We start from the raw sequence: 27,735 nt of genomic DNA on the forward strand, positions 1-27,735 counted from the left end.
CGTGGGCCAAAGGGCCTGTACTGTGCTGTACTTTTCTATGTTCTATACAGGTTTATTTAAAAAGTTCTCTCAGCTTTAATAAATTTCCTGAATTTTTTTTTAAATTCATTAACAGGATGAGGGCATCACTGAGCAAACAGCATTTTTTATTCATCCCTAACTGTCCACAGGGCAGTTAAGGGTCAACCACATTGCTGTGGATCTGGAGTAACACGTAGGCCAGACCAGGTAAGGTTTGCAGTTTCCTTCCCAAAGGAAATTAGTGAATCAGATGGATTTTTCCTGACAATCAGTAATGGATTCATGGTCATCATTCGATTCTTAATTCCAGATTTTTTTTATTGAATTCAAATTCCACAATCTGCCATGGTGAGATTTGAACCCGGGTCCCCAGAACCCAGAACGTTATTTGGGTCTCTGGATTAACAGTCCAACGATAATTGTGATCCGTCCTTCTCTTCTGCCTCCTTCGCTGTCTCACATGAAGACCCCATATCTTGGAGTATTAAGCCTCAAATCCTGCCACTCTCTCAAGTACGCCTCAGTGACAACAATGTCACCATACTTCCATGTTTTGATGCATATGCTCAACTCATCTACCTTGTTCTTCAAATGGTTGAACGGCATTGATTTTAATGCTACCCATGTAAAACTCACTTGTAGCTTTGCTGGCCTGTAATGTCGACGCTTTCCTGACTCACCTGTTGATTGTTCTCTTTTGTTCTTACCCTTTTGGACATTCTTTCTGGATCCCATGCCCTTGTCAAGTTAGGTTACACATCCCAACAGCGCTTGTAACTAAATTTCCAACATGACACGCTCTGAGATAGTCGGAATTGCCTATGCTGGAGTCAGAGATAATGGAGCTGGGGGAACACAGCAGGCCACTTGTCACTTCCGCCACCTGCAATCTGACCCCACAACCGAGAATATATTTTCCCTCCCCACCCCTACATGCCTTCCATAGGGACTGCTATCTCTGACTCCCCCATCTGCTCCACACTCCCCTCTAGTCCCACCACGCCTGGCACATAGGAAGTGCTACACCCGCCCTCACACCTCTCCCCTCACCTCCATCCAAGGAACCAAAAAAAGTTCCACATCAGACAGAGGTTGACCTGCATATCCGCCAACGTGGTCAACTGCATCTGTTGGCCTCCTATACATTCGGTGAGACCAAGTGGAGGCTCTGAGACCACTTTGTAGAGCAGCCTGCACTCTGTTCACGACAAATGACAACACCTGCCAGTCAGAAACCACTTCAACTCCCGCTCCTATTCCTTGGGTAATATGTCCATCCTGGATCACCCCCAGTGTCACAATGACGCTAGTGGGAAACTGGAGGAACAGCAACCTCATTTTCCACCTTGGGTGCCTACAACCTAATGGTCTCAATGTGGACTTTACTAGTTTCAAAATCTTCCCACCACCGGCCTCATCCCATGACCAACGCTCCCTCTCATCCCTGCCTCCTTGACCTCACACACAACCTGTCAGTCTTCTCTTCCCACCTATTCGCTCCTCTCACCTCACTGACCAATCCTACCACTGCCTACCTGCACTCACCTATCACCATCCCACCTAACTTCCCCAGTCTCAGCCGTTCTCTATTTATTTCAGAGCTCCCTTCTCCCTCACACACCCCCGCCCCCAATCACCCTATTATTTCAGAGGGAGCAATCCAAACTGAAATGTCAACTTTCCTGCTCCTCTGATACTGTCTAGCCAGAGTTCCTCCAGCTCCACAGTGTTATATCTCACTCTGGACGTGCCTTCTCCTAACTGCTCATACGAAGGGTACGCATGATTATCTTATCTCTAATGCACTCAAAATGAGACAAATTTGATGCAACTTAGTTTTAACAAAAATCTGATTTGTATTATTATCCCAAATAGGTCACTGAACCTGGACGTTTACAAACATCATCAGAAACAGGTCCAGAAAATATGGTTTGGATATAGACAACATCAGCAAAATCCAACACTGGCAGTTACCGGGCAACTCACTGCTGTTTGAATAGTCCTGATGAACCACAAAATCACTTCACAAACAATATACAGGTGAACAATCATTTCCCAATATAAATTTGTCGATGTACAGCAACACTTTTTAAAAAAAATGTATATACAAACATAATTTATCAACATTTTAATCGAGCACGTTTTAATAACATCAGTACAAATGGCCTCATGACGAAGCTTCATTCCTTGGTGTTCAGTAAAAGCAAAACTCTTCACCTGCGGTTATTCGTAAATTTGCTGGTGTGTTAGGAAACAGCAAATCCTTTTACACAGATCAGGTGAACAGGATCTACCCAGTGTCATTTCACTGGTGTGTTAACAGGTTGGACAACAGACTGAATCCCTTCCCACATACAGTACAGAACAAATGAATGGTCTCTCCCCGGAGCAAACACGCTGATGTATCAGGAAGTGAGTTGACTGACAGGATGCTTCTTCCGAGTGTGAACTTGCTGGTGTCTCCGCAGGTGAGATGAATGAGCAAATCCTTTGCCACAATTAGAGCAGGTGAATGGTTTCTCCCCAGTGTGAATTCGCTGATGTTCCAACAGTTTAGATGAGCGAATGAATCCTTTTCCACATTCAGAGCAGGTGAATGGTCTCTCCCCAGTGTGAACTCGTTGGTGTATCCTCAGGTGGGATGACTGAGTGAATCCCATCCCACACTGGGAGCAAGTGAATGGTCTTTCCCCAGTGTGGACTTGCTGGTGTATCAGCAGGTTGGATGACTGAGCGAACCCTTTCCCACATTCAGAACAGGTGAATGGTCTCTCCCCAGTGTGAACTCGTTGGTGTATCTGCAGATTGTATGATTGCGCGAATCCTGACCCACATTCAGAACAGGTGAATGGTCTCTCCCCAGTGTGAACTCGCTGGTGTATCTGAAGTTTGGATGACTGAGCAAATCCTTTCCCACATTCAGAACAAGTGAATGGTCTCTCCCCAGTGTGACTGCGTTGGTGTATCTGCAGGCTAGATGACTGAGTGAATCCCATCCCACACAGGGAGCAAGTGAATGGTCTCTCCCCAGTGTGGACTCGCTGGTGTATCTGCAGGTTGGAAGACTGAGTGAATCTCATCCCACACAGGGAGCAGGTGAATGGTCTCTCCCCCGTGTGAACTCGCTGGTGTTTCAGCAGGTTGGATGACTGACTGAATCCTTTCCCACACTGGGAACAGGTGAATGGTTTCTCCCCAGTGTGAACTCGCTGGTGTCTTTGTAGGTTGGACGACCGAGTGAATCCCATCCCACACTGAGAGCAGGTGAATGGTCTCTCCCCAGTGTGAACTCGCTGGTGTCTCTGCAGATGGGATGACCGAGTGAATCCCATCCCACAATAAGAGCAGGTGAATGGTCTCTCCCCAGTGTGACTGCGTTGGTGCATTTCCAGCTGGGATGGGGAAAGAAATCCCTTTCCACAATCACCACATTTCCACAGTTTCTCCCTAGTGTGACTGCGCTGGCATTTAGACATTTCGGATGAATCTCCACAGATGATTCCACACACAGGCAATACACGTTTCTCCCCAGTGTGAACGGTGCTTTTCCTTTCAATCTTCAAGATCCTGAGATAATTTAGGTTATTACAAACAGAGTGACTGTCAGATCTGGATGCGGTTTCATCTGAAATCTCTCATTGCAAAACAACCTTTCAAACAGAAAACAAATGTATTAGGAGAAACCAGAAGAACACAGGTTGGGAAACTGACAGAAGTTAATCTGGTCACTTGTGGAGATGATATTTAGGGAAACAGCTGGATGATAATTAAAACTGAATGGTTCATAAATGTCCTTCAGGGAAGGCAATCAGTCAGTGTTTGCACAAAACTACAGCAAGAGATCGAGATGGGAGCGACAAGCACGAAGGAGCATTTTATAGATCTATAACTGAATCCTGTTCCTGTTTTCTCCCCATACCCTCCGAATGGCTAAAAACAAGCGCATGTTTCCTGGAAAGTAGGGTTTCAGGTAGAACAGGTGCTGAAGAAGACGTTTGTCACTCTTGCCTTTGTTGGTCAGTGCACTGATCAATAAAGGGACCTGGGTTCAATTCCTCTATTTGTGTGGAGTTTGCACATTCTGTGTCTGAGGGAGTTTCCTCCAGTTTTCCTCCTCAGTCCAAAGATGAGTAGGTTATATGGATAAGGGGTTGGATGCTGTTTGAATGGTTGGTGTGGACTCATGGGCCGAATGGCCTACTTCCACACTGTAGGGATTCTATGATTGAGTACAGAAGTTGGGAGTTCAAGTTGTAGCTGTACAGGATATTGGTGACACCAATTTTAGAATACTGCATTCAATTCTAGTCTCCCAGATTTCAGAAAGATGTTACCAGGGTACGTTACCAGAATTTATCGCTTAATGGTAAATTCCTGGGAGGTGTTACAGAACAAAAAGACCTTGGAGTGCAAGATCACAACTCCGTTAAAGTAGAAATGCAGGTAGACAGGATAGTGAAGATGGTGTTTGGTATGCGAGCAGTTATTGGTCAGTGCAGTGAGTATAGGAGTTGAGAGGTCATGCTGTGGCTTTACAGGACATTGTTAAGGCACTTTTGGAATACTGCATTCAGTTTTGATCTCCCTGATACAGGAAAGATGTTGTGAAACTTGATCGAGTTTTGATTTACGAGGATGTTGTTGGGTGTAGAGGGTTTGAACTATAGGTAGAGACTTGATAGGCTGGGGCTATTTTCCCTGGAGCATTGGAGTCTGAGGGGTGATCTTAAAGAAGTTTGTAAAATCGTTAGGATAAGGTAAATAGACAAGGTCTTTTTACAGGGTAGGGGAGTCCAAAACTAGAGGGCGTAGGTTTAACCTGAGAGGGGAAAGACTAAAAGGGACCCAAGGAGCAACTTTTTTTTATGGAGAGGGTGGTGCCATGCATTGATTGAGCTGTTTGGCACAGGCAAGTTAGGCGGAAGGGTCCATTTCTATCAATCTATGACTCTAAGTTCTTAGGCAAAGTGGTAGAAACCTGAAACAAAAACAAAATGCTGGAGATACTCAGTGGGTCTGGCAGCATCTGAAATGGTGACAGATGCAGGAATCATTGCAATCTTGAAGAAATATTTATATGATCATACAAGGCATGACCATATAAGCTACATGCTGCATGCTGGAAAATGGGATGACAGTAAACAGATGCTTAATTACTAGCGTGGATACAATGAGGATATTATGTTCTACAATTTTATACCAGACACTCTAGCCCCATTTTGTTCAGTGTTTTTTGTCACTCTTTTAGGAAGCAGGTAGGAGTAACAAGCAGTGAAGAATGCAAATGAAAAGGTGGTCTTCATAGTGAGAGGATTCAAGTACAACAACAGGGATATCTTTCTGCAGTGGCTTTGATGAGACCACACCTGGAGTAGTGTGTGGCCTTTGTTCTCCTTTCCCAGGGAGAACCTGGGAAAGGAGACATCCTGGCTATTGAGTGTGTAATGAAGGTTTATCAGACTAATTCCTGGGACGTCAGGACTGATGGAGGAACAGAGACACTATCCTCGTTTAATCCTTTCTTTTGTCTTTGAGCTGCTGACAGCATCCCATTTTCTGATCTTAATCTGACCCATCTAAGCCTACACTTTAGTTCCCAACCCCCGCCATACTAGTTTAAAACCTCACCAACAGGACAAGCAAAAACCCCATGAGGAGATTCGTCCTGGCTTTGCCTAAGGGCGACCATCAGGCTTGTGTAACCCAGTTACAGTTCCAGTGCTTCAGGAATTCAAACCTTCTCTGGTACACCATTTCTCTGGGCACACATTCATGTGATCTATCCTCTTATTTCTGTTTTCACTAGTACATGTCACTGGGAGTGAGTCGGACATTGTTACATTTGAGGACCTGCATTTTAACGTATCTCCTATTTTCCTAAATTCAGCTTTCAGGCCCACATCTTTGTTTAGCTATGTCATTGGTACATATGTCTTCCACAACCACTGGCTGCTTACCCTCCAGCTCCACAAGGTCTTGGAGCCACTCTACAGTATCACAGATCCTGGCACCAGGGATGTAACGTACCATGCTAGATTCATGCCTGCGGCCACAGAAATGCCTGACTACTGAATGCCCAGTCATTATAGCTCTGCCACTATTTTTCCTTCCCTTCAGAGCAGCAGAGCAATTTGTGGTGTTATGAACCTGGCTGTTACTGATTTTTCCTGAGAGGCCACTGTACCTGCCCTCCCATCAGAATGCACATTGCAATATCTATCTGAGATGGGGATGACCGCTGGGGACTCCTGCATTTCCTTCCTAAGCCTTCTATTTTATCTGCATTTATAATCCTCACCTGCAATGTGACCAATTTGCTAAATGTGCTGTCCACAACATTCTCAGTATCACAGACTCTCCACAGTGAGTCCCACCCACAGCTCCAGCTCTAGCTCTGAAAAGCAGTGACCCAGCAGTTGCAAATGGACACACTTCCTGCACCCACAGCCATCAGAGACACTGGAAGCATCCGTTATTTCTCACACTGTGCAAGAGGAGAACACACTTCTCTCCCTTGATTCAGATAATTACTCCAGTTAAGAGAACTTAAATAGGCTAGCAATCTTCCTTCATTTTAAACATTGATTATAATCAAAAGCCCATACTTTTACTTAATCTGATATACTTTAAAAGCTGTTAAAAAAAACTCTGCAAGTATCACTTATAAATTGGCTGTTCCAAGTGGGACTGAATGGCCTGAAGTGAAACCGAGTGCTACACTCAGTGTTTCAGCTTTGCTTTCTCTTTGTCTCACCTCACTCTGTTTTCATCCAACTCCAAAGCACACTCATTGAGCCAAGCAGCAATCACAGTGCAGCCTTGTTGTTTTCATCATCTGTTCACGCCTACACTGACCTCAGCCTCCTGTACTGTGCCAATGCAGCTCAACGGGAGCTCAGGGGGAACAGCATCTCATCTTTCAATTCAGCCCTTTATAACTTCCAGGCTCAACATGGACTTCAGCAGTTTCCGGATCAGAGAGTTACTAGAATCTGGTACACTTGAAGACATGCTGAAATTCAAGTCCATAAGGAACTTTAAAAGAAATCTGCAGGTAATTGAGAATGAGCAGTTTATAGACTAAAATCATGAAGTGAGTGATTGGGACTAAATTTGACAGTTCTTTCAATGAGACAAGATATAATTTGGATAAATCTGTGCTCCTTCTCAGGCCACTATCTCCTTTCGCATCTGCAGGGCACAGAACTGCATACGTACTCCAAAGGTGATCTAACTACAAATTTGAACATCCTGCTGCTTTTTGATTTGCAAACCTTTCAGAGATATTTTCCCAAAGACACAACAGGCAAACCTTTAATCTAATATCATTTAACTATGGAAGAAAAATTTAGATACCCTAGTGTGGAAACAGGCCCTTCAGCCCAACAAGTCCACACTGCTCCTTTGAGCATCCCACCCAGACCCATCCCCCTATAACCCACACACCCCTGAACACTACAGGCAATTTAGCATGGCCAATCCACCTAGCATGCACATTTTTGGACTGTGGGAGAAAACCCACACAGACACAGGGAGAATGTGCAAACTCCACACAGACAGTTGCCCAAAGTGGGAATCAAACCTGGGTCCCTGGCACTGTGAGGCTGCAGTGCTAAACACTGAGCCACCGTGCCACCCTATTCAGATCCTGTTAACTGTCAGAACTTGTTTTGAGATCCTCGTCTCAATTAAAATCCTGTCAAATGAATTCACAAAAGAAAAAAAATCAGTCAGTCCAGGATAGAAATCTAGAAAAGCCAAACATTTCTCTTGGTGTCAGTTTTGTGTGTACAGGATACGCTTCAAATCGTCCGGTCCCCACCCAGGCGGAAGCATCCGCATGTGTACTGCCGCAACTTGTCCCTAATCAGGTTGACGGCAGTAACCTGGGACCTACCACCGCTTGAGACGCAAAGCTGTTTTCTCGTTACTGAAAATGCTGGACTGAGTTTCTAAATCGGGTCAAGCGGCCTACACCGGGCGTCCATAAAACCTCCCGGTCCAGAGTGAGTCCATTTCTCTCCCGGTTTCCACTGTTTCTCCCCCACCTTACTTGTCTCCTCCTTCAAGGCTCACAAGATACATCCGGCACTGCGCTGGCAAAGTGAATGATCGCATATTGTTCTGCTGGACCCGCCCCTTATTAACTCCAGTGGTTGGAGGATCAGGCGCTTCTGCTTGATCCGCCAGCCCTGCCCACTCCCCTCCTATTGGTCAGTGATCTGCGTCAATCAGCCGGACTCATTCTGAAGTGAGTGTCGGGATCCTCCTTGTCTCTGTCCTGAGATGCACTTCTTTATTCACAGAGCACAGGGTTTGGTACTTAGACCACTGGGGCTGTACTCTCTTCCTCCAGAGATGCTGCAAATCTGTCCCAACTCCCCTGCCATTTGCCCACAGCTCTCCAAATATTTCCTTAAGAAGTCAGGTAGAATATAATATCTATTATTACTTGTACTCCAGTACAGAAGAACAGTGAAAAGTTTTTACAATGGCTGCCTTTTAATGGCACTGTCGTAGGCACAAGTCCTTAGGTACAAATCTTTCAGAGGTGGGGGAAAAAAAGTGCTGTTATACAAAAGGGGATTAAAAGATAACAATTTACATTACAGTGATAATGAGAACTGCAGATGCTGGAGAATCCAAGATAATAAAATGTGAGGCTGGATGAACACAGCAGGCCCAGCAGCATCTCAGGAGCACAAAAGCTGACGTCTCTGAAGAAGGGTCTAGGCCTGAAACGTCAGCTTTTGTGCTCCTGAGATGCTGCTGGGCCTGCTGTGTTCATCCAGCCTCAAATTTTATTATCCTAATTTACATTACAGCCTGGTAAGAGTACCAAACAGCAGCAGCTCAGCCCCTGCCACCAGGCCCAAGTCCAGCAACTATCCCACATTGTTCCAACCTCCAGTTTGTTCCTCATCCAAATCTCTTGACAATAACTGCTGAATCTGTATCCAGCTGCTGTTCAGACTGTTTCAGATGCTCAGAACTTACTGAGTAAAATAATCTTCACATTTTCACCCTGGATAATTTGCCAATTACTTGTCAGTGGTCACTAAAAATTGTGAAAATACTGAGAATTTTTCTCTATCTCTGCAAATTAGATATTTTGGAACAAATCTGCACCTGGACTAAATCAGTGCTTAAATTTTTCAGTTCCAAGGAGAATTATCTGATTTGCTGCTGCCTCTTCACAAAAGAGAAACCCATCTTAACCTTAATTTAATTGAGTCATAGAGACATAGAAGTTTACAGCACAGAAGCAGACTCTTCGGTCTAACTTGTCCATGCTGACTCCGTATCACCCATGTCCCTCTAAACTGTTCCTAATCGTGTACCCAACCAGATGCCTTTTAAATGTTGTAACCATACCAGCCTTCACCAGTTCCTCTGGTGGCTCATTCCATGCACGCAAGACATTCAGCCCCTTAGGTCCCTATTAAATCTTTCCCCTCTCACCTTAAAACTAAGCTCTCGAGTTTTAGACTCACCTACCCTGGGGAAAAAACCCTGGCTTTTCACCTCATCCAGTCCTCTCATGATTTATAAACTTCCATCAAGTCTCCACCTCAGCCTCTGACACTCCAGGAAAAACTGGTCCAGCTGATTCAATCTCTCCACATAACTTATACCCTCCAACCATGGAAACATCTTTGTATATCTTTTCTGAACCCAGTCAAGTTTAACAACATCTTTCCAGTAGCAGGGAGACCAGAATGAAGACAGTATTCCAAAAGCCGCAACACGACATCCCATCTCGTATACTCAAAACACTGACCAATAAAGGAAAGCGTTCCAGAAGCCTTATTCTCGATCTACTTGTGACTCCACTTTCAAGGAGCTATGGACCTGCACCCCAAGGGCTCTTTGCTTGATAAAACTCCTCAGGACCTTACACTTAAGTGTACAGGTCTTGCCCTGCTTTGCCTTATCAAAATGCATCATCTCATGTTTATCTATATTAAACTCCATCTGCCACTCCTTGGTCTGTTGGCCCACCTGATCAAGATCCCGTTGTACTGAGAGAACCTTCCTCGCTGTCTACATCAGCAATTTTAGTAGCATCTGCAAAATTACTAATCATACCTCCCAAATTCACATTCAAATTATTTATATAAATGATAAAAAAAATGGACCCTGCACCAATCCTTATGGCACACCACTGGTCACAGGTCTCCAATCTGAAAAGCAAGTCTCCACCACTACCCCTCCGTCTCCTATTTTCAAGCCAATTTTATGTCCAAATGGGTAGTTCTCCCTGTACTCCATGTGATCTAAACTTGTTAACCAATCTACCATACAGAACCACATCAAACACTTTGCTGAAGTCCATGCAGACAACATTCATTGTTCCGCCTTCATCAATCATCTTTGTCATTCCTTCAAAAAACTCAATCAAGTTAGTGAGACACAATCTTCACACACAAAGTTATGCTGATTATCCCAAATCATCCCTTGTCTTTCAAAATACATGTAAATCCCTTCACTCCGAATCCCCTCCAACAACTCATCCACCACGGAATTCAGGTACATCTGTCTATAGTTTCCTGGCTTTTCCTTATCATTGTTTTTAAACAATTGCACCAGGGTCTTCGGCACCTCATCCATGGTTATTGATGAAACGAATTTCTCAACAAGGGGCCCAGCAATCACTTCCCGAATTTCCACAAAGTTCTGGGATACTCCTGATCAGAACCCAGGGATTTATCCACCTTAGACGTTTTAAGATGTCCAGTACCACCACCTCTGTAATAAGGACACTTTTCAAGATATCACTATTTGTTTCTCCAAATTCTCCAGTTCCCATATCTTTCTCCACAGTAAAATCAGACATGAAATACTCATACAATGTCTCTCCCAGCTCCTGCAGTTCCACAAGTAGAAAGCCTTATTGATCTTTAAGGGGCCCTATTCGCTGCCTGGTTAGTCTTTCATTCTTAATAAAAACTGAAAGAACTGTGGATACTGTGAAACAGAAACGAAAACAAAACTTGCCGGAATAGCTCAGCAGGTCTGGCAGCATCTGAGAAGAGAAATTAAAGTTAACATTTTGGGTTATGAGAAAGGGTCACCAGACCTGAAATGTTAACTTTGATTTCTCTTCACAGATGCTGCCAGACCTGCTGAGCTTTTCCAGCATCTTCTGTTCTGAGTCCTTAATTCTTGAAATATTTGTAGAATCTCTTTGGATTCTCCTTAATCTTATTTGCCAAAGCTTTCTGTTATCCTTTTTCACTCTCCTAATTTCCCTCGTAAGTACAGTCCTACTGTCCTTATACTCCCCTAAAGATTCACTTGATCCTAGCTGTCTATACCTGACATATGTCTTTTTCTTGATCACAGCCTCAATATCTCTTGGCATCTGGCATTCCCTACACCTAACAGCCCTGCCCTCAACAGGCTATCTCTGTACTCTCATTGTCTCATTTTTGATGGCCCACGGAGGCAATGGTGAGTGAGGGCCTAGAAACGATCATTCTCACTAAACAGGTAGTGTTGAGCATGCTAATGAGTCTAAAAGTAGACAATCTTCTGGCCCTGATGGAATGCATCCCCAGGGACTAAGAGATGGCAGGGGAAGTAACAAATGTGGTTGCGGTAATTTACCAAAATTCGCTGGATGTTGGGGCAGTTCTGGAAGATTGGAAAACAGCAAATGTGTCCCCATTGTTTAAAAAAGGAGTTAGACGAATGGCGGGTAAGTATAGGCCCGTCTGCTTAGCTTCTGTAGTTGGGAGAATGCCTGAATACAGAAATCAAAGAAGAAACAGCGAGATATCTGGATAGATGTGGTCCCATCAGGGAGGTGCCTGGGTTCATGAAAGGCAGTTTAACTACTTTACTGGAATTCTTTGACATTATAAACACGGTGTAAAACAGGGAACTGGCAGATGTGGTGCGTTTGGATTTCCGGAACTCATTTGACAAGGTGCCACACAAATGGCTGCTGCATAAGATGAATGTGCATTGCATTACAGGTAATGTATTTGCATGGATAAAGGATTGGTCAACTAACAGGAAGCCAGAGACTTTTCCCCAGGGCAGGATTGACTGCCACAAGGGGTCATAGTTTTAAGGTGTTAGGAGGAAGATATAAAGGAGATGTCAGAGGGAGGTTCTTCACCCAGAGAGTTGTGAGCGCATAGAATACTTTGCCAGTGGAAGTTGTGGAAGGGGAGTCATTAGTGACATTTAAGTGACTGCTGGACATGCACATGGACAGCAATGAATTGAGGGGAATGTAGTTTAGGTTATTTTATTTTTGGATTAGGATTATTCCATGGCACAACATCGTGGGCCAAAGGGCCTGTACTGTGCTGTACTTTTCTATGCTTTCTATCTATGTTAAAAACTAGGGATAAATGTGTTTTTTTTTGGTTGGCAGTGGCTAGTGGTGTGCCTCAGGGATCAGTGTTGGAACTGAAGTAGGTGATAATGGGAACTGCAGATGCTGGAGAATCCAAGATAGTAAAATGTGAGGCTGGATGAACACAGCAGGCCCAGCAGCATCTCAGGAGCACAAAAGCTGACGTTTCGGGCCTAGACCCTTCATCAGAGAGGGGGATGGGGTGAGGGTTCTGGAATAAATAGGGAGAGAGGGGGAGGCGGACTGAAGATGGAGAGAAAAGAAGATAGGTGGAGAGAGTATAGGTGGGGAGGTAGGGAGGGGATAGGTCAGTCCAGGGAAGACGGACAGGTCAAGGAGGTGGGATGAGGTTGGTAGGTAGGAGATGGAGGTGCGGCTTGGGGTGGGAGGAAGGGATGGGTGAGAGGAAGAACAGGTTAGGGAGGCAGAGACAGGTTGGACTGGTTTTGGGATGCAGTGGGTGGAGGGGAAGAGCTGGGCTGGTTGCGTGGTGCAGTGGGGGGAGGGGACAACTGGGCTGGTTTAGGGATGCAGTGGGGGAAGGGGAGATTTTGAAGCTGGCGAAGTCCACATTGATACCATTAGGCTGCAGGGTTCCCAAGTGGAATATGAGTTGCTGTTCCTGCAACCTTCGGGTGGCATCATTGTGGCACTGCAGGAGGCCCATGATGGACATGTCATCTAAAGAGTGGGAGGGGTAGTGGAAATGGTTTGCGACTGGGAGGTGCAGTTGTTTGTTGCGAACCGAACGGAGGTGTTCTGCAAAGCGGTCCCCAAGCCTCCGCTTGGTTTCCCCAATGTAGAGGTAGCCACACCGGGTACAGTGGATGCAGTATACCACATTGGCAGATGTGCAGGTGAACCTCTGCTTAATGTGGAATGTCATCTTGGGGCCTGGGATAAGGGTGAGGGAGGAGGTGTGGGGACAAGTGTAGCATTTCCTGCGGTTGCAGGGGAAGGTGCCGGGTGTGGTGGGGTTGGAGAGCAGTGTGGAGCGAACAAGGGAGTCACGGAGAGAGTGGTCTCTCCGAAAAGCAGACAGGGGTGGGGATGGAAAAATGTCTTGGGTGGTGTAGTCGGATTGTAGATGGCAGAAGTGTCGGAGGATGATGCGTTGTATCCGGAGGTTGGTGGGGTGGTGTGTGAGAACGAGGGCATCCTCTTTGGGCGGTTGTGGCAGGGGCGGGGTGTGAGGGATGTGTTGCGAGAAACGCGGGAGACGCGGTTAAGGGCGTTCTCGATCACTGTGGGGGGAAGTTGCGGTCCTTGAAGAACTTGGACATCTGGGATGTGCGGGAGAGTTGGAACTGAAATTGTTTATCATTTACATAGATGATTTAGAGTTGGGGACCAAGTGCAGTGTCAGAGTTTGCAGTTGACTACTAAGATGAGTGGTAGGGCAAAGTTTGCAGAGGTCACTAAGTCTGTAGAGGGATATTGATAGGTTAAGTGAATGGCAAGGGTCTGGCAGGTGGTGTACAATGTTAGTAAATGCGAGGTCATCCATTTTGGTCAGAATAACAACAAAATGGACTAATATTTTAATGGTGAAAAATTACAGCATTCTGCTGTGCAGAGGAACCTGGGTGTCCTTGTGCAGGAATCACAAACAGTTGGCTTACAGGTGCAGCAGGTAGTTAAGAAGGCAAACAGAGTATTGTCCTTCATTGCTAGAGGGATCGAATTTAAAAACTGGGAATTTATAGTGTACTGGTGAAGCCACAACTGGAGTACTATGTACAGTTTTGGTCTCCTTGGAGGGAGTGCGCAAAAGTTCACTACGTTGATTCCAGAGGGAAGAGGATTGACTTATGAAGAGGCATTGGAATTAGAAGAATGAGGGTGGATCTTATTGAAAAATATAAAATTTTTAAGTGAATAGATAGAATAGAAGCAAGGAGGTTGTTTCCATTGGCAGGTGAAACTAGAAATAGGGTACATAGCCTGAAAATAAGGGGGAAGCAGCGTTAGGACTGAGTTGAGGAGGAACTTCTTCAGCCAAAAGGTTGTGAATCTGTGGAATTCCCTGCTCAGTGAAGTAGTTAAGGCTATCTTCTTGAATGTTTTTAAGGCAAAGATAGATTTCCTAAGGTTTTGGAGTAGATTTTTGAATGGTGAAGGAATTTAGGGTAATGGTGAGTAGACCGGAAAGTGGAGCTGAGTCCATGAAAAGATCAGCCACAATCTTATTCAATGGCAGAGCAGGATTTCGGGGCCAGATGGCTTACTTCTGCTCCTATTTCTTACGTCCTTATGGTCTCGCTTTCCAGCGGCCCATTTACCTACAAATATCCGCCCCCTGTCAAATTTTGCATATTCTTGTCTTATAGCATCAAAATTAGCCTTTGGTCAATTTACAATTTTAAATTTTTAGATCTGGTCTATCCTTTTCCATAACTATTTTAACACTAATAGAATTATCATAGAATCCCTACAGTATGGAAGCAGACTATTCACCCATCAAATCCACACCAACCCTCTGAAGAGACTTCTGCGCTGACCCTGTAATCCTGCATTTCTCATGGCTAATCCGCTTAGCCTGCACATTCCTGGACTGTGGGAGGAAACTGAAGCAGCCAGAGGAAACCCTGTAGACACGGGGAGAATGTGCAGACTCCACACCCAAAGGTGGAAATGAGCCCAGGGCTCTGGTGCTGAGGCAGCAATGCTAATCATTGACAGATAGTAAGAACTGCCGATGCTGGAGTCAGAGATGACACAGTGGGGAGCCGGAGGAACACAGGAGGCCAGGCAGCATCAGAGGAGCAAGAAAAGTGGTGTTTCGGGTCGGGACCCTTCTTCAGAAATGGGGGAGTGTGAAAGGAGGTCTGAAAAAAAAGACAATAGATAATAGGTGCTGGAGTAGGCCATTCGGCCCCTCGAGCCAGCACCACCATTCATTATGATCATGGCTGATCATCCAAAGTCAGTATCCTGTTCCTGCCTTATCCCCATAACCCTTGATTCCACTATCTTTAAGAGCTCTATCCATTTCTTTCTTGAATGTATTCAGAGAGTTGGCCTCCACTGCCTTCTGGGGCAGAGCATTCCATATATCCACCACTCCCTGGGTGAAGAAGTTTTTCCTCAACTCTGTTCTAAATGGCCTACCCCTTATTTTAGGCAGAGGAGGGGTGGGATAGTGATAGGTGAGTGCAGGTGGGCAGTGATGGGGATTGGTCAGTGAGGTGGGAAGAGTGGATAGGTAGGTGAGAAGATGGGCAGGTTGTGTCAGGTCAAGGAAGCGGGGATGAGAGGGAGGGTTGGTCATGGGATGAGGCCAGAGGTGGGGTGCTTTTGAAACTAGTAAAGTCCACATTGAGACCATTGAGTTGCAGGCTCCAAGGTGGAATATGAGGTGCTGCTCCTCCAGTTTCTGGGTGGCGTCATTGTGACACAGGAGGAGACCCAGGAGAATCATGTCTCCCAGGGAGTAGGAGGGGAGTTCAAGTGGTTTGCAAACGGAAGGTATTGTCCTTTGTCGTGAACAAAGCACAGGTGATCTACAAAGCAGTCTCTAAGCCTCCTCTAGGTCTCTCCGACATATAGGAGACTGCAGTGGATGCCACAGAACACACTGACGGATGCGCAGGTGAACCTGTGATGTGATGTACCATGGGATCTTTGGTCCCAAAGTTTTCCCCCCCCACTGATACCTCAGTCACTTGCCCTGCCCTGCCCTATTTCAGAACAAAAGCTCCAGTTTTGCTCCTGGTCATGCAGGTACATCCTACAAACTGATTCAGAAAGTTTTCTTGTATGCACCTAACAAATATCTTTCCATCCAAGCCCTTAATACTTCGACAGTGCCAGTCTATGTTTGGCAAGTTAAAAATCCCTATGATTACAATCTTATTACTCAGAGATAAGTAAGATCTTCCAATAAATTTTCTTCTCAATTTCCCACTGACTATTAGGGGATGTTTATGGTACAACGCTAATAAAGTGATCACCGCTTTCTTATTTCTCAGTTCCACCCAAATAACTTCAGCGGATGTACTCCCAGGAATATCCTCACTAAACACAGCCATATTATCCCTAATCAAAAATGCCACTCCCCCTCATCTCTTGCTCCCCTTTCTATCCTTCCTATAACATCTATACCCTGAAACATTAAGCTGTCAATCCTATCCATCGCTGAGCCATGTTTCTATGATATTCCAGTCCCATGTTCCCAACCGTGCCCCGAGCTCATCTGCCTTACCTGTCAGGCCTCTTGCATTGAAATAAATGCAGTGTAACTTGTCAGTCTGACCTCATTCTCTGCCTTGCTCCTGCCTGCCTTGACTGTTTGACTTCTCATTTGTACCAGCTTCAGACGTATCTCTATTCTCACTAACACTTTGGGTTTACCCTCACTCCCTTACTCGTTTAATACCTCCCGAGTAGCACGAGCAAATCTCCCTACCTAAATATTTGTCCCCTTCCAGTTCAGGTACAATCCATAAACAGGTCAATGCTACCCTAGAAATATTCCAATGATCCAAAAATGTGAATCTTTCTCCCTGCACCAACTCCTCTGTCATGCATTCATCTGCTCTATCCTGCTATTCTTACTCTCACTAGCAAATGCCACCTGGAGTAATCCAAATATTACTACCCACGAGGACATACTTTTTAACCTCCAACCTAATTTCCAATATTCCCTCATCAGGACCTCGTCCTTTTCCAGTACCATTGGTACCAACATACAATGACTTCCTACTGGTCATTCTCCCCTTTGAGAATATTCTGCACCCTCTCTGAGACATTTTTGATCCTGATATCAGGGAGGCAAACACACCATTTTGATGTCTTGCTGTCAGCTGCAGAAATTGCAGTCTGTGCCCCTGACTACAGAGTTCCCTATCACAACTGATCGCTCGGAACCTGATGCAACCTCTCAGTTGGGAACCAGTCAGAGTACCATTAACTTGACTGTCAGTGCTATATTCCCCAGACAATCCATGACGCTCAACATGGTCCAAAATGGCATACCTATTTGAGATGGGGATAGCCACAGAAGTCTCCTACACTACCTGGCTACTCTTCCTACCTTCACTCGAGGTAACCCATCTACTTGATATATCTGCAGTTTTTCTACCTTCGTGAAACAGCCACCTATCACACCCACTGGTTCCTGTAAATTCCTCACTGCTTTTAACCACTGGTCCTACCAATCCAATATGATTTGAAACCACAGTTCCTGCATAATCTCAGGATCATTGAAATTCTCCCTCATCTCCCAAATCTGACAGAAAGAGTACATTGCTCTACGAATGGCCACCTCTGTACCTAAACAATCTACAGATCCCGAACAAGGCAGTCTTACTGCTCTTAAAATCATTAGAATAACTTTGACCTATGTTTTATATTTTTTTAAAAGTCAAGAGACAGGGGACAAATATTTAGGTAGGGAGATTTGCTCGGGCTACTCGGGAGGTGTTAAACGAGTAAGGGAATGAGGGTAAACCCAAAGTGTTAGTGAGAATAGAGATACGTCTGAAGCTGGTACAAATGACAATAGTCAGTACGGTTTTGTGAAGGGAAGGTCGTGCCTCACAAACCTTATTGAGTTCTTTCAGAAGGTGACCAAACAGGTAGATGAGAGTAAACCGGTTGATGTGGTGTATATGGATTTCAGTAAGGCGTTCGATAAGGTTCCCCACTGTAGGCTATTGTACAAAATACGGAGGGATGGAATTGTGGGAGATATAGCAGTTTGGATCGGAAATTGGCTTGCTGAAAGAAGACAGAGGGTGGTAGTTGATGGGAAATGTTCATCCTGGAGACTAGTTACTAGTGGTGTACCGCAAGGGTCGGTGTTGGGTCCACTGCTGTTCGTCATTTTTATAAATGACCTGGATGAGGGCGTAGAAGGATGGGTTAGTAAATTTGCATTCGACACTAAGGTCAGTGGAGTTGTGGATTGTGACGAAGGATGCTGTAGGTTACAGAGAGACATAGATAAGCTGCAGAGCTGGGCTGAGAGGTGGCAAATGGAGTTTAATGCGGACAAGTGTGAGGTGATGCACTTTGGTAGGAGTAACCGGAAGGCAAAGTACTGGGCTAATGGTAAGATTCTTGGTAGTGTAGATGAGCAGAGAGATCTCGGTGTTCATGTGCACAGATCCTTGAAAGTTGCCATCCAGGTTGACAGGGCTGTTAAGAAGGCATACAGTGTTTTAACTTTTATTAACAGAGGGATCGAGTTCCGGAACCAAGAGGTTATGCTACAGCTGTACAAAACTCTGGTGCGCCCACACTTGGAGTATTGTGTACAGTTCTGGTCACCGCATTATAAGAAGGGTGTGGAAGCTTTGGAATGGGTGCAGAGGAGATTTACTAGGATGTTGCCTGGTATGGAGTGAAGGTCTTATGAGGAAAGGCTGAGGGACTTGAGGCTGTTTTCATCAGAGAGAAGAGGGTTGAGAGATGACTTAATTGAAACATAAAATAAGCAGAGGGTTAGATAGGGTGGATAGGGAGAGCCTTTTTCCTAGGATGGTGACGGCGAGCACGAGGGGGCATAGCTTTAAATTGAGGGGTGAAAGATATAGGGCAGATGTCAGAGGTAGTTTCTTTACTCAGAGAGTCGTAAGGGAATGGAACGCTTTGCCTGCAATGGTAGTAGATTCGTCACCTTTAGGTACGTTCAAGTCATCATTGGATAAGCATATGGATGTACATGGAATAGTGTAGGTTAGATGGGCTCGAGATCGGTATGACAGATCAGCACAACAGAGGGCCGAAGGGCCTGTACTGTGCTGTAATGTTCTATATGAAACCCTCACCTTACCCAATGATGTAGATTTACTTAAAACAAAATTAAGATTTATGTTTTAAGAGACTTAAAACCACCGAGCTGATGCCCAGCTATGAGTAGTTTCGATTACAAGATTTCTTCAAGATGAGCTGTAAAATGGCACTGTTTGTTTTTCTTTAGTCCCAACTCCATTTCCAGAGAGGCTTATAACTTCACAGCCAGTCAGCTGGGAGAGTTCAACCCTCAGTTGGATTCATTGGGTTTGATCTTTGCTACCCAGTCCAGAATTTATTGGCCATCATTATTTGACTTGGAGAAGCTGTTGAACTGAAATGCTGCAGTTCATGACCTGCATGTACACCACAGTGCTGTTTGGATGATAATCTGTTGTAGTCTCATGACCCTCCCCCCATCTCTGTCATCCCCCTCCTGCCTCACAACCCTCCCCATCTCGGTCACACCCCTCCAGCCTCCGGTGTTACATTTCTGTGGTATAAGATTTTTATTTTGATTCATTTTTGTTCTTAATGCAAGAAACAAACCAAAAAAAGTGAGTATTGTTTTTTCCAAACAGAGTTCTCTTAATCCAACTTTTGAAGAGGCCTACACATGGACGGCTCAAGTTATTCTTTGAATTATACGTGTGGAAGGACAATGTTTTTTTTCTTAAACATCACTAAAAGGGGGCGCAATGGCCTAATGGTATTGTCGCTAGCTGAGTAATGCAGAGGCCTGGGTAATGTTCTGGGCACTTGAGTTTGAACCCTGCCACAGCAGATCGTGGAATTTAAATTCAATAAAATCTGGATTTAAAAGTTTAATGATGACCATGAAACCATTGTGAGCATCGGGAAAAACCTATTCAGTTCACTAATATACCTACCTGGCCTGGCCTACATGTGACTCCAGACCCACAGTATTTGGCTCTCAAGCGCCCTCTGGGCAATTTGTTTGACTCTCATGTGTCCTCCAGGCAACAAATGCTAGCCTGGCCAGTGATGTCCACATCATCTGAACTAATAAAAAAAGTGTTTTTAAATCGCCAATGAGTTTTTTTTAAATGAAGTTGTGTTTACAGAAGTTTTCAAATACAAAAGGAATCATCACCTTGATGGGATTGTACTTCAGATCCCACAACAATCAGAGGTAATTTGAGGAACAAATATTAGCGAGATCACAGATGAGTGTTAGAATAATGATGTCGTAATAGTAGATGATTTTAGTTTTCCAAACATTGACTGAGACTACCGTAGTGTGAAAGGTTTGGCTGGTGCAGAATTTGTTAAATGAGTTCAAGCAAATATTCTTCATCAACATGTAGATATTCCTACTAAGAAGAAGCAAAACCTGTCCTCTTGGGTAATGAGACAGGGCAAATGATTGAAGTGATTGCAGGGGAACACTTGGAAGTCTAGTGATCAAAATTCTATTTGGTTTAGGATAGTTATGGAAAATGATAAACCTTCTTTAAAAATTGAAAATTTTAATTAGAATGAACCAAATTTAACAATATGGGATAGGAACTTTCAAAAGCTGATCGGAGTAGACTGTAGGTAGAGTGGCATCTACTAAGTAGGAGGCTTTCAAATGTGTGATAACAAGAATTCACTGTCATTATGCTCCTGTTAGAGTGAAAGGTAAGGCTGGTAGGATTAGAGAAAAATGGATATTGAGGTTCTAGTCAAGAATAAGAAAGAATTGTAAATTACATATGGACAACTGTTCAAATAAATCTTTTTAACTGTATATAGAATGTAGGCCATTCTAAAGAGAGAAATCAGGAAGGCAAAGACAGGGTATGAGATAGCATTGAGAGATAAAGCTAAGGATAATTCAAAGAGATTCTCCAAGAATATTAAGAGCAAGAGAGCAACTAGAGAGAGTGTAAGGCTCTTTAAAGATCAAAGAGGTTGTCTTTCTGTTGATCTTCAGGAAATGAAAGAGATATTAAATAAATATTTTGCATCCATTTAAAGGTGGAGAAAGAAATGGAGGCCAGAGGTCACAGGGAAATAAATACTAATGATTTGAAAACTGTTCACATTGCAGATGAGGGAAGTGCTGAAAGTCTGAGAAAACAAAGGTGGATAAATCTCCAGGAACTGATCTAGTGTATCACAGGATGTTGCGGGAAATGAGGGAACAAATTGCCAAGCCCCTTGCAGGAGTATCTGTATAATCTATAAATTTGGGTGAGGTGCTTGATGTGCTTTTCTTTATGAAAGTTTGTAAGAAGTCTGGGAACTATACACCAGTGACTGACTTCAGTGGTGGCTAAGTTGTTGGAGGTGATTCTCAAAGACAGGATTTATATGCATTTGAACAGACATGAAATGATTAAGGATAGTCAGCATGGTTTTGTCAGAGAGCGTCTCGCAAACTTGATTGAGTTTTCTGAGGTAACCAAGAAGATTGATGAAGGCAGAGCAGCAGACATTGTTTATTTGGACTTTAGTGAAGCTTTTGAAGACTAATTAGAAAAGTTAGCTCACATGGGATTCAGGGTGAGCTTGCCAATTGGATACAAAATTAGCTTAACAGGAAGAGACAGAGAGTAATGGTGGAGGATTGTTTCTCGGACTGAAGACCTGTGACCAGCGGTGTTTCACAGGGATCGCTGCTGGGTCTGCTTCTGTTAGTAATTTATACAATGTTGACATCAAAATTAGCAGTCTAGTGGCCAGTGAAAAAGGTTATCTAAGGATATAAACAGATCTTGATCAATTTTGTCAATGGTCTGAAGAATGACAAATGGAGTTTAATTTGGATAAAATGTGGGGCAATACATTTTGGTAAAACAAATATGGCAGGACTTTTCCAATTAAACAAAGGGCCTTTGGTGGTATTGTAAAACATAAACATCTCGGCATTCAGGTCATTGAAGTTTTTCCTCGCATACAGACAGGGTAGTTAAGAAGGCGGTTGGCACGCTTGGCTTCATTGCTCAGACCTTTGAGAGTAGAAGTTGGGACATTATGGTGAGGTTGTACAGGATGTTGGTGAGGCTTCTTCTGGACTACTGTGCCCAGTTCTGTTGCCCTGATATAGGAAGGATACCATTAAGCTGGAGATGGTCCAGAAGAGATTTACCAGGGTGTTGCCACAATTGAAGGGTTTGAGTTAAAAGGAGGGGCTGGATACCACTGGGACTTTGCTCACAAAAGCGATTGAGGGGTGACCTTATAGAGGTTTAGAAGGTCATGAGGGATATAGAAAATAAACGGAATGGCAGGGGTCTTTTCCTTGCATGGGAGTTTTTAGGGTGGAAGGAGAAAAATTTTAAGAAGATATTAGGGGAATTTTTTTTCCAGAGACTCATTCCTGCGTGGAATGAACATCAAGATGAAATATGGATGTGGCTATTGTGACAATGTTTAAAAGACATTTGAATTAGTATGTAAATAAGAACTGTTTGGACAAATATTGGCCAAACACAATTAGTTTAGGGTGGCACGGTGGCTCAGTGGTTAGCACTGCAGCCTCACAGCACCAGGGACCCAGGTTCGATTCCAGTCTGGGGCAACTGTCTGTGTGGAGTTTGCACATTCTCCCCGTGTCTGCGTGGGTTTTCTCCGGGTGCTCCGGTTACCTCCCACAGTCCAAAGAGGTGCTAGCTAGGTGGATTGGCCATGCTAAATTGCCCATAGTGTTCAGGGGTGTGTGGGTTATAGGGGGATGGGTCTGGGTGGGATGCTTCAAGGGGTGGTGTGGACTTGTTGGGCTGAAGGGAATATAATCTAATCTAGTTTAATCAGCATACCCATCAGCATGGACCGGTTGGACTGAACATCTGTTTCCAAGCTGTATGGCTCCATAACTTCAACTCTCGCTATCTCTGCAAATTCCTCCAGCCTCGCCACCCTCCCGGTCACCGCCATTCCATCCAGCCTCATAACCCTCCCTATCACCGTCACCTCATCCAGCCTGGCCACTGGCCAATGATATCTCATCCAGCCTCAAACCTCTTCATATCACACCGCCTCACAGCTCTCCCCGTCACTGTCATCTCATCCAGCCTCTCAATCCACCCTGTCACTGTTATCGCATCCAGGTTCGCAACCCTCACTGTCACTGTCGCCTCATTCAGCCTCACAACTCTCCCTATATTTGTAATCTCCTCCAGCCTCACAAATGCGCCATGTGATTGTCCTCTCAGAGCCTCAACCAGAAAAGACAGACAGACATAACAAGGAATAGTATCTGTGAATTGACTTGGTGGTGGTGTGGGGGGGGGGGGGGGGGAGGGAGGAAGAGAGAGAGAGAGGAGAGTGAGGAGGAGTAGGAGAAGAGACACACAGAGTTGGAATGCCTGTACTTTCACAAGAACAGGGTAGAAGGTTGAGGGTCAAGATGAACTCTCGTAAGGCTTGCCATGGCACGGAGGAAAGTTCAAGTTTCGGATTAAATGAGGAACAATACGCAATGCAGTTTGGTTTGGTGGGCTAGTGGTTGGGAGGCAAGCAGCTGAGACAGCTATTCGGATTGTCTCAATATTTACATACACATTAATCAATTAAAACTTTCTAACTGATTAAAGATTTAACAGCATCTTGAGGATTTACTAAAAAACCTATCAACGGTGTGAATCTTGGGTTGTTTACTTAAATTCTGTGACTGATACTACATCTCTCACTAACACCTGAAGGAGACTGAGGCTCCGAAAGCTTGTGTTTTCAAATAAACCTGTTGGGACTTATAACCTTGTGTCATGTAAATTCTGACTTTGTCCACCCCAGTCCAATACTGGGATCTCTACATTATGGCTCCTCACAATTGTTGTTGGGGTTTGGGGGAGGAGGAAGGGGGAAACAGGATGATAGACAGTGTTTTGAGACGAAACAAAACTTGTGTTAGTAATATTTAAAAATGTGTACAAACTTTATGTATTAAACTTTCATCCAGAATATTAAAACACACAACTGAAGTCTGGGTTTGAATCCCACCTCTGCAGATGGTAGAGTTTTAAAATCAATAAAGAAGAAATTGGATTTAAGAATCAACTCATTGCCATGGAACCCATGCCAATGGCAGAAAAAAATTACCTATTGTCCTTCAGGGGAAGAAATCTGCCAACCTCACAGTGGCCCAGCAAGCCATCCAGTTGTATTAGTCACTGCAAAGTCTCAAAATGAAACTGGCATCAACCAAGGCACTAGAAAATACAACGACAGAATCAGCCCGAAAGACCCTGCAAAGTCTTCCTTACGAACATTTGGGGGTTAGTGCCAAAATTGGGAGAGCTGTCTCACAGACTAGTCACAAACACAGTCTGACATAGTCATATTCACAGAATCATACCTTACAGATATCAAACCAGATGCCATCACCACCCTCCCGAGATATGAACTGTCCCACCAGCCGGACAGACCCAGGACACGTGGCAGCACAGTGGAATACAGACAGGAATGATTTGCCCTGAGAGTACTCAACATTGACTTCAGATGCCTAGAAGTTTCATGACTTCTGCCGATTACTACATACCAGCCTCTCTTGGCTGATAAATCAGTACTCTTCCGTGTTGAACAAACACTTGAAGGGAGCACTGATCGTGCGAACAATCCCAAAGGTACTCTGGGTACAGGATTTCAAGAGTAGCTCAAAACTACTGATCAAGCTGGTCAGGTCCCAAAGGACACAGCTGCTCGACTGGGTCTGCAGAAGGTGGTGAGAGAACCAATAAGGGAAAATATACTTGGTCTCACTGTAATGAATTTGCCAGCTGCCGGTGCATGTGTCCGTAACTATATTAGGAATAACGACCACTGCACAGTCCTTTTGGAGACAAAGCCTTGCCTTAAAATTAAGAAAACCTTCCATGTGTTGAGTGGCACTATTACAGTGCTGAATGGAATAGACTTCGAACAGCTGTAGGAACTCAGGCATCTATGAGGCTCTGTGGGTCAACAGCAGCAGAATTGTACTCCAACACAAACTGAAATCTCACAGCCCGGCATATCCTGTAGTCAACCATCACCACCCAGGGAATCAACTCTGGTTCAATGTATAGTACAGGAGGGCATGCTAGGAGCAGCACACTTGAAAGTAAGGTGCCAACCTGGTGAGGCTACCAAACAGGACTACCTGCATGTCAAACAGCATAAAAGCAGCAAGAGATAGTGCTAAGCCATCCCACAACCAGATTCAGATTCAAGCTCCGCAGTTCTGTCACAACCAGTGATGGGCAATTAAACAACTCACTGGAGGAGACACCATAAAAATAACTACATTTACTGATGGAAGAGCCCAACATATCGATGCAAAAGGTAAAAATACAGAATTTGCTGCAATTTTCAGCCAGAAGTGCCAAGTGGATGATCCACCTCAGCCTTTTCCAGTAGTTAGCAACATCACAGATGCATGTTTTCAGCCAATTTGATTCACTTCACATATTTTCAAGAAATGGACAAGCAAAGGTTTTAGGTCCTGTCAATATTCTGACAATAGTACTGAATATTTGTGCGCCAGAACTTGCCGCCCACCAAGCCAAGTTGTTTCAGTAACCACCACAGCACTGGCATCTACCGACAATGTGGAACATTGCCCGGTTGTGTTCAGCACAAAAACGGCGCACATCCAACCTGGCCGATTTCCCTTCCATCAGTCTACTTTTGATTGTCAGTAAAGAAACAAAAAAAAAGTGTCATCCACAGTGCTATCCAGCAGCACCTGCTCAATGACAGCCAGTTTGGGTCCCACCAGGGCCACTTAGTTCCTGACCTTGTTACAGATTTGATTCACAAATTGACAAACAGTCGAATTTCAGAGGTGAGGGGAGAGTGACAGCCCAGTCCACCACCAGGACCATCCTGTCTCACTTCAGTGGCATCAACCAACTCCACTCTAATCTCAGATAACAAGGTGTAGAGCTGGATGAACACAGCTGGCCAAACAGCATCAGACGAGCAGCAAAGCTGACGCCTTGGGTCTCGACCCCTCTTCAGAAAATGTCAGCTTTTGTGCTCCTAAGATGCTGCTTGGCCTGCTGTGTCCATCCAGCTCTACACCTTATTATCTCAGATTCTCCAGCATCGGCAGTTGGTACTATCTCTGTAACAATCCACCCTAATCTCAGCTCATTTGCTAAAACTCTCATCCGTTGCTACATTACTTCTAGATTTAATTATCCAAACATTCCAGGCTGGCATTCCACATTCAAACTCCCTCAAGAAGACCTAAAACTGTGCTGCCCACACGTCCCAAAACTTGTTCATCCATCACAAGGCTCCAATTTATAAGTAACACTTGAAAATTCTCATCCTTGATTTAATTTATGTCTGTGATCATCCCCTTCTCCACGCGCCACACGACGTAGGAAACCTCGACTACGGATTTAGTTTCGGACTCCAACAATGTGTTTCTCCTTGCTTCACCGTTAATAGTTGTTTCTACAGTTGCCAAGGCAACACGGTCTGGAATTCCCACACTAAACCTTTCAGATCTGCTTTCTTCCTTGAAGACATTGCTGAAAATCTGCTTATTTGGTTATGCTTTTGGTCACCTGACTTAATATATCCATCTGTGGCTTCATGTCAAAAGTTTGTTGATAATATTTTTGTGAAATTATAAACATGGTAAAAATACAAATTGTTGTTGATGTGGACATATATCGTTAACTCTTCACTACTGCTGGATGAATAATCTGGCACTTCTTACCTAGCCACATTGTGGAAGCACCATCACCACAAACTGTAGCAGTACAAGGTCAAACATCACCTTCTCCACAAGCAATAGGGCTTTGGCAATGATCATTGGTATCTGGGAAGGGAGAAACACAATTAATATTTCAGGGTGTGCAAAATGAATTACAGAGAATGAAAATGGTGCAGAATTTGACGACCGGAAATAGGCTGTCTTGATGGAGAAAAATTTCCTGACTGTGGAAAATATTTTGGAAAAATGAAACTGGTAAGAACAGCACAGGGTCAGCAACGCAACATTCATTTACAAAAGGTCTGTGAAAGTAACAGTAAAATATTAAGAAAGCTAAAATATATTTGTTATTACAGACTGAGGAAGTTAGATAGACAAAGAGGAGATCAGGGAGCACAGACGTAAATCAGACCTGTTAGCTGTTACGATCACATCTTCTGGATTTATTTCCCAAGCTAAACAATGATTTATCTTGGTTTGAACTTGCTCTGCATCAATACTCCACGAACAGACCTCCAGGGAAGGCTGCGCATGCGTGCTGCTAAAACTTGCGACCGCGCACGTGTGACGCGGTATATTGCCCCCAATAAAGATGGCGGCCATCATTCGGACCATTCGCCACCCGAGGCGTTTTCCCACTTGCTGCGAACGTGGGCCTGGGAATTTCAAATTTGTATTTTTCGACGTGCACCAAGCTTTTGCAAAACTTCTCCGCTCATAGTAACACCATTTCCCTCCCGCTTCCTGCTATTTCCTTTTTTTACCGCGCCCAGAACTTTCCACACAGGTCCTTGGTCATAGCGATAATACGCTGGCGCGAGACCATCACGTAGTTTACTCGAGATAATGGGAACTGCAGATGCTGGAGAATCCAAGATAACAAAGCAGGCCAAGCAGCATCTCAGGAGCACAAAAGCTGACGTTTCGGGCCTAGACCCTTCATCAGAGA

The 27,735-nt window shown here is 44.4% G+C and overlaps 1 protein-coding gene across 8 annotated transcripts; it reads right to left on the reverse strand.

Annotated features, from left to right (window-relative positions):
• Nucleotides 1-1,853: 1,853 nt before the first annotated feature.
• On the reverse strand, nucleotides 1,854-27,735 carry LOC125459037 (zinc finger protein 239-like). 8 transcript variants are annotated; one of them, XM_048544941.2, is made up of 4 exons: nucleotides 27,199-27,735; nucleotides 26,790-26,891; nucleotides 24,179-24,288; nucleotides 1,854-3,588 (listed from the first exon to the last, which is right to left on the reverse strand). In XM_048544941.2, the coding sequence occupies exon 4, from the start codon at nucleotides 3,495-3,497 to the stop codon at nucleotides 2,427-2,429; it is 1,071 nt and encodes a 356-aa protein (XP_048400898.1). In that variant the 5' UTR covers nucleotides 3,498-3,588; nucleotides 24,179-24,288; nucleotides 26,790-26,891; nucleotides 27,199-27,735; the 3' UTR covers nucleotides 1,854-2,426. The 8 variants fall into 8 exon arrangements, with proteins under 8 accessions (XP_048400898.1, XP_048400896.1, XP_048400897.1 ...); XM_048544939.2 differs by having other exon boundaries at nucleotides 1,854-3,671; XM_048544940.2 differs by lacking the exon at nucleotides 24,179-24,288.

Source organism: Stegostoma tigrinum, chromosome 15 (assembly GCF_030684315.1).
Source record: "Stegostoma tigrinum isolate sSteTig4 chromosome 15, sSteTig4.hap1, whole genome shotgun sequence".
NCBI lineage: Eukaryota > Metazoa > Chordata > Chondrichthyes > Orectolobiformes > Stegostomatidae > Stegostoma > Stegostoma tigrinum.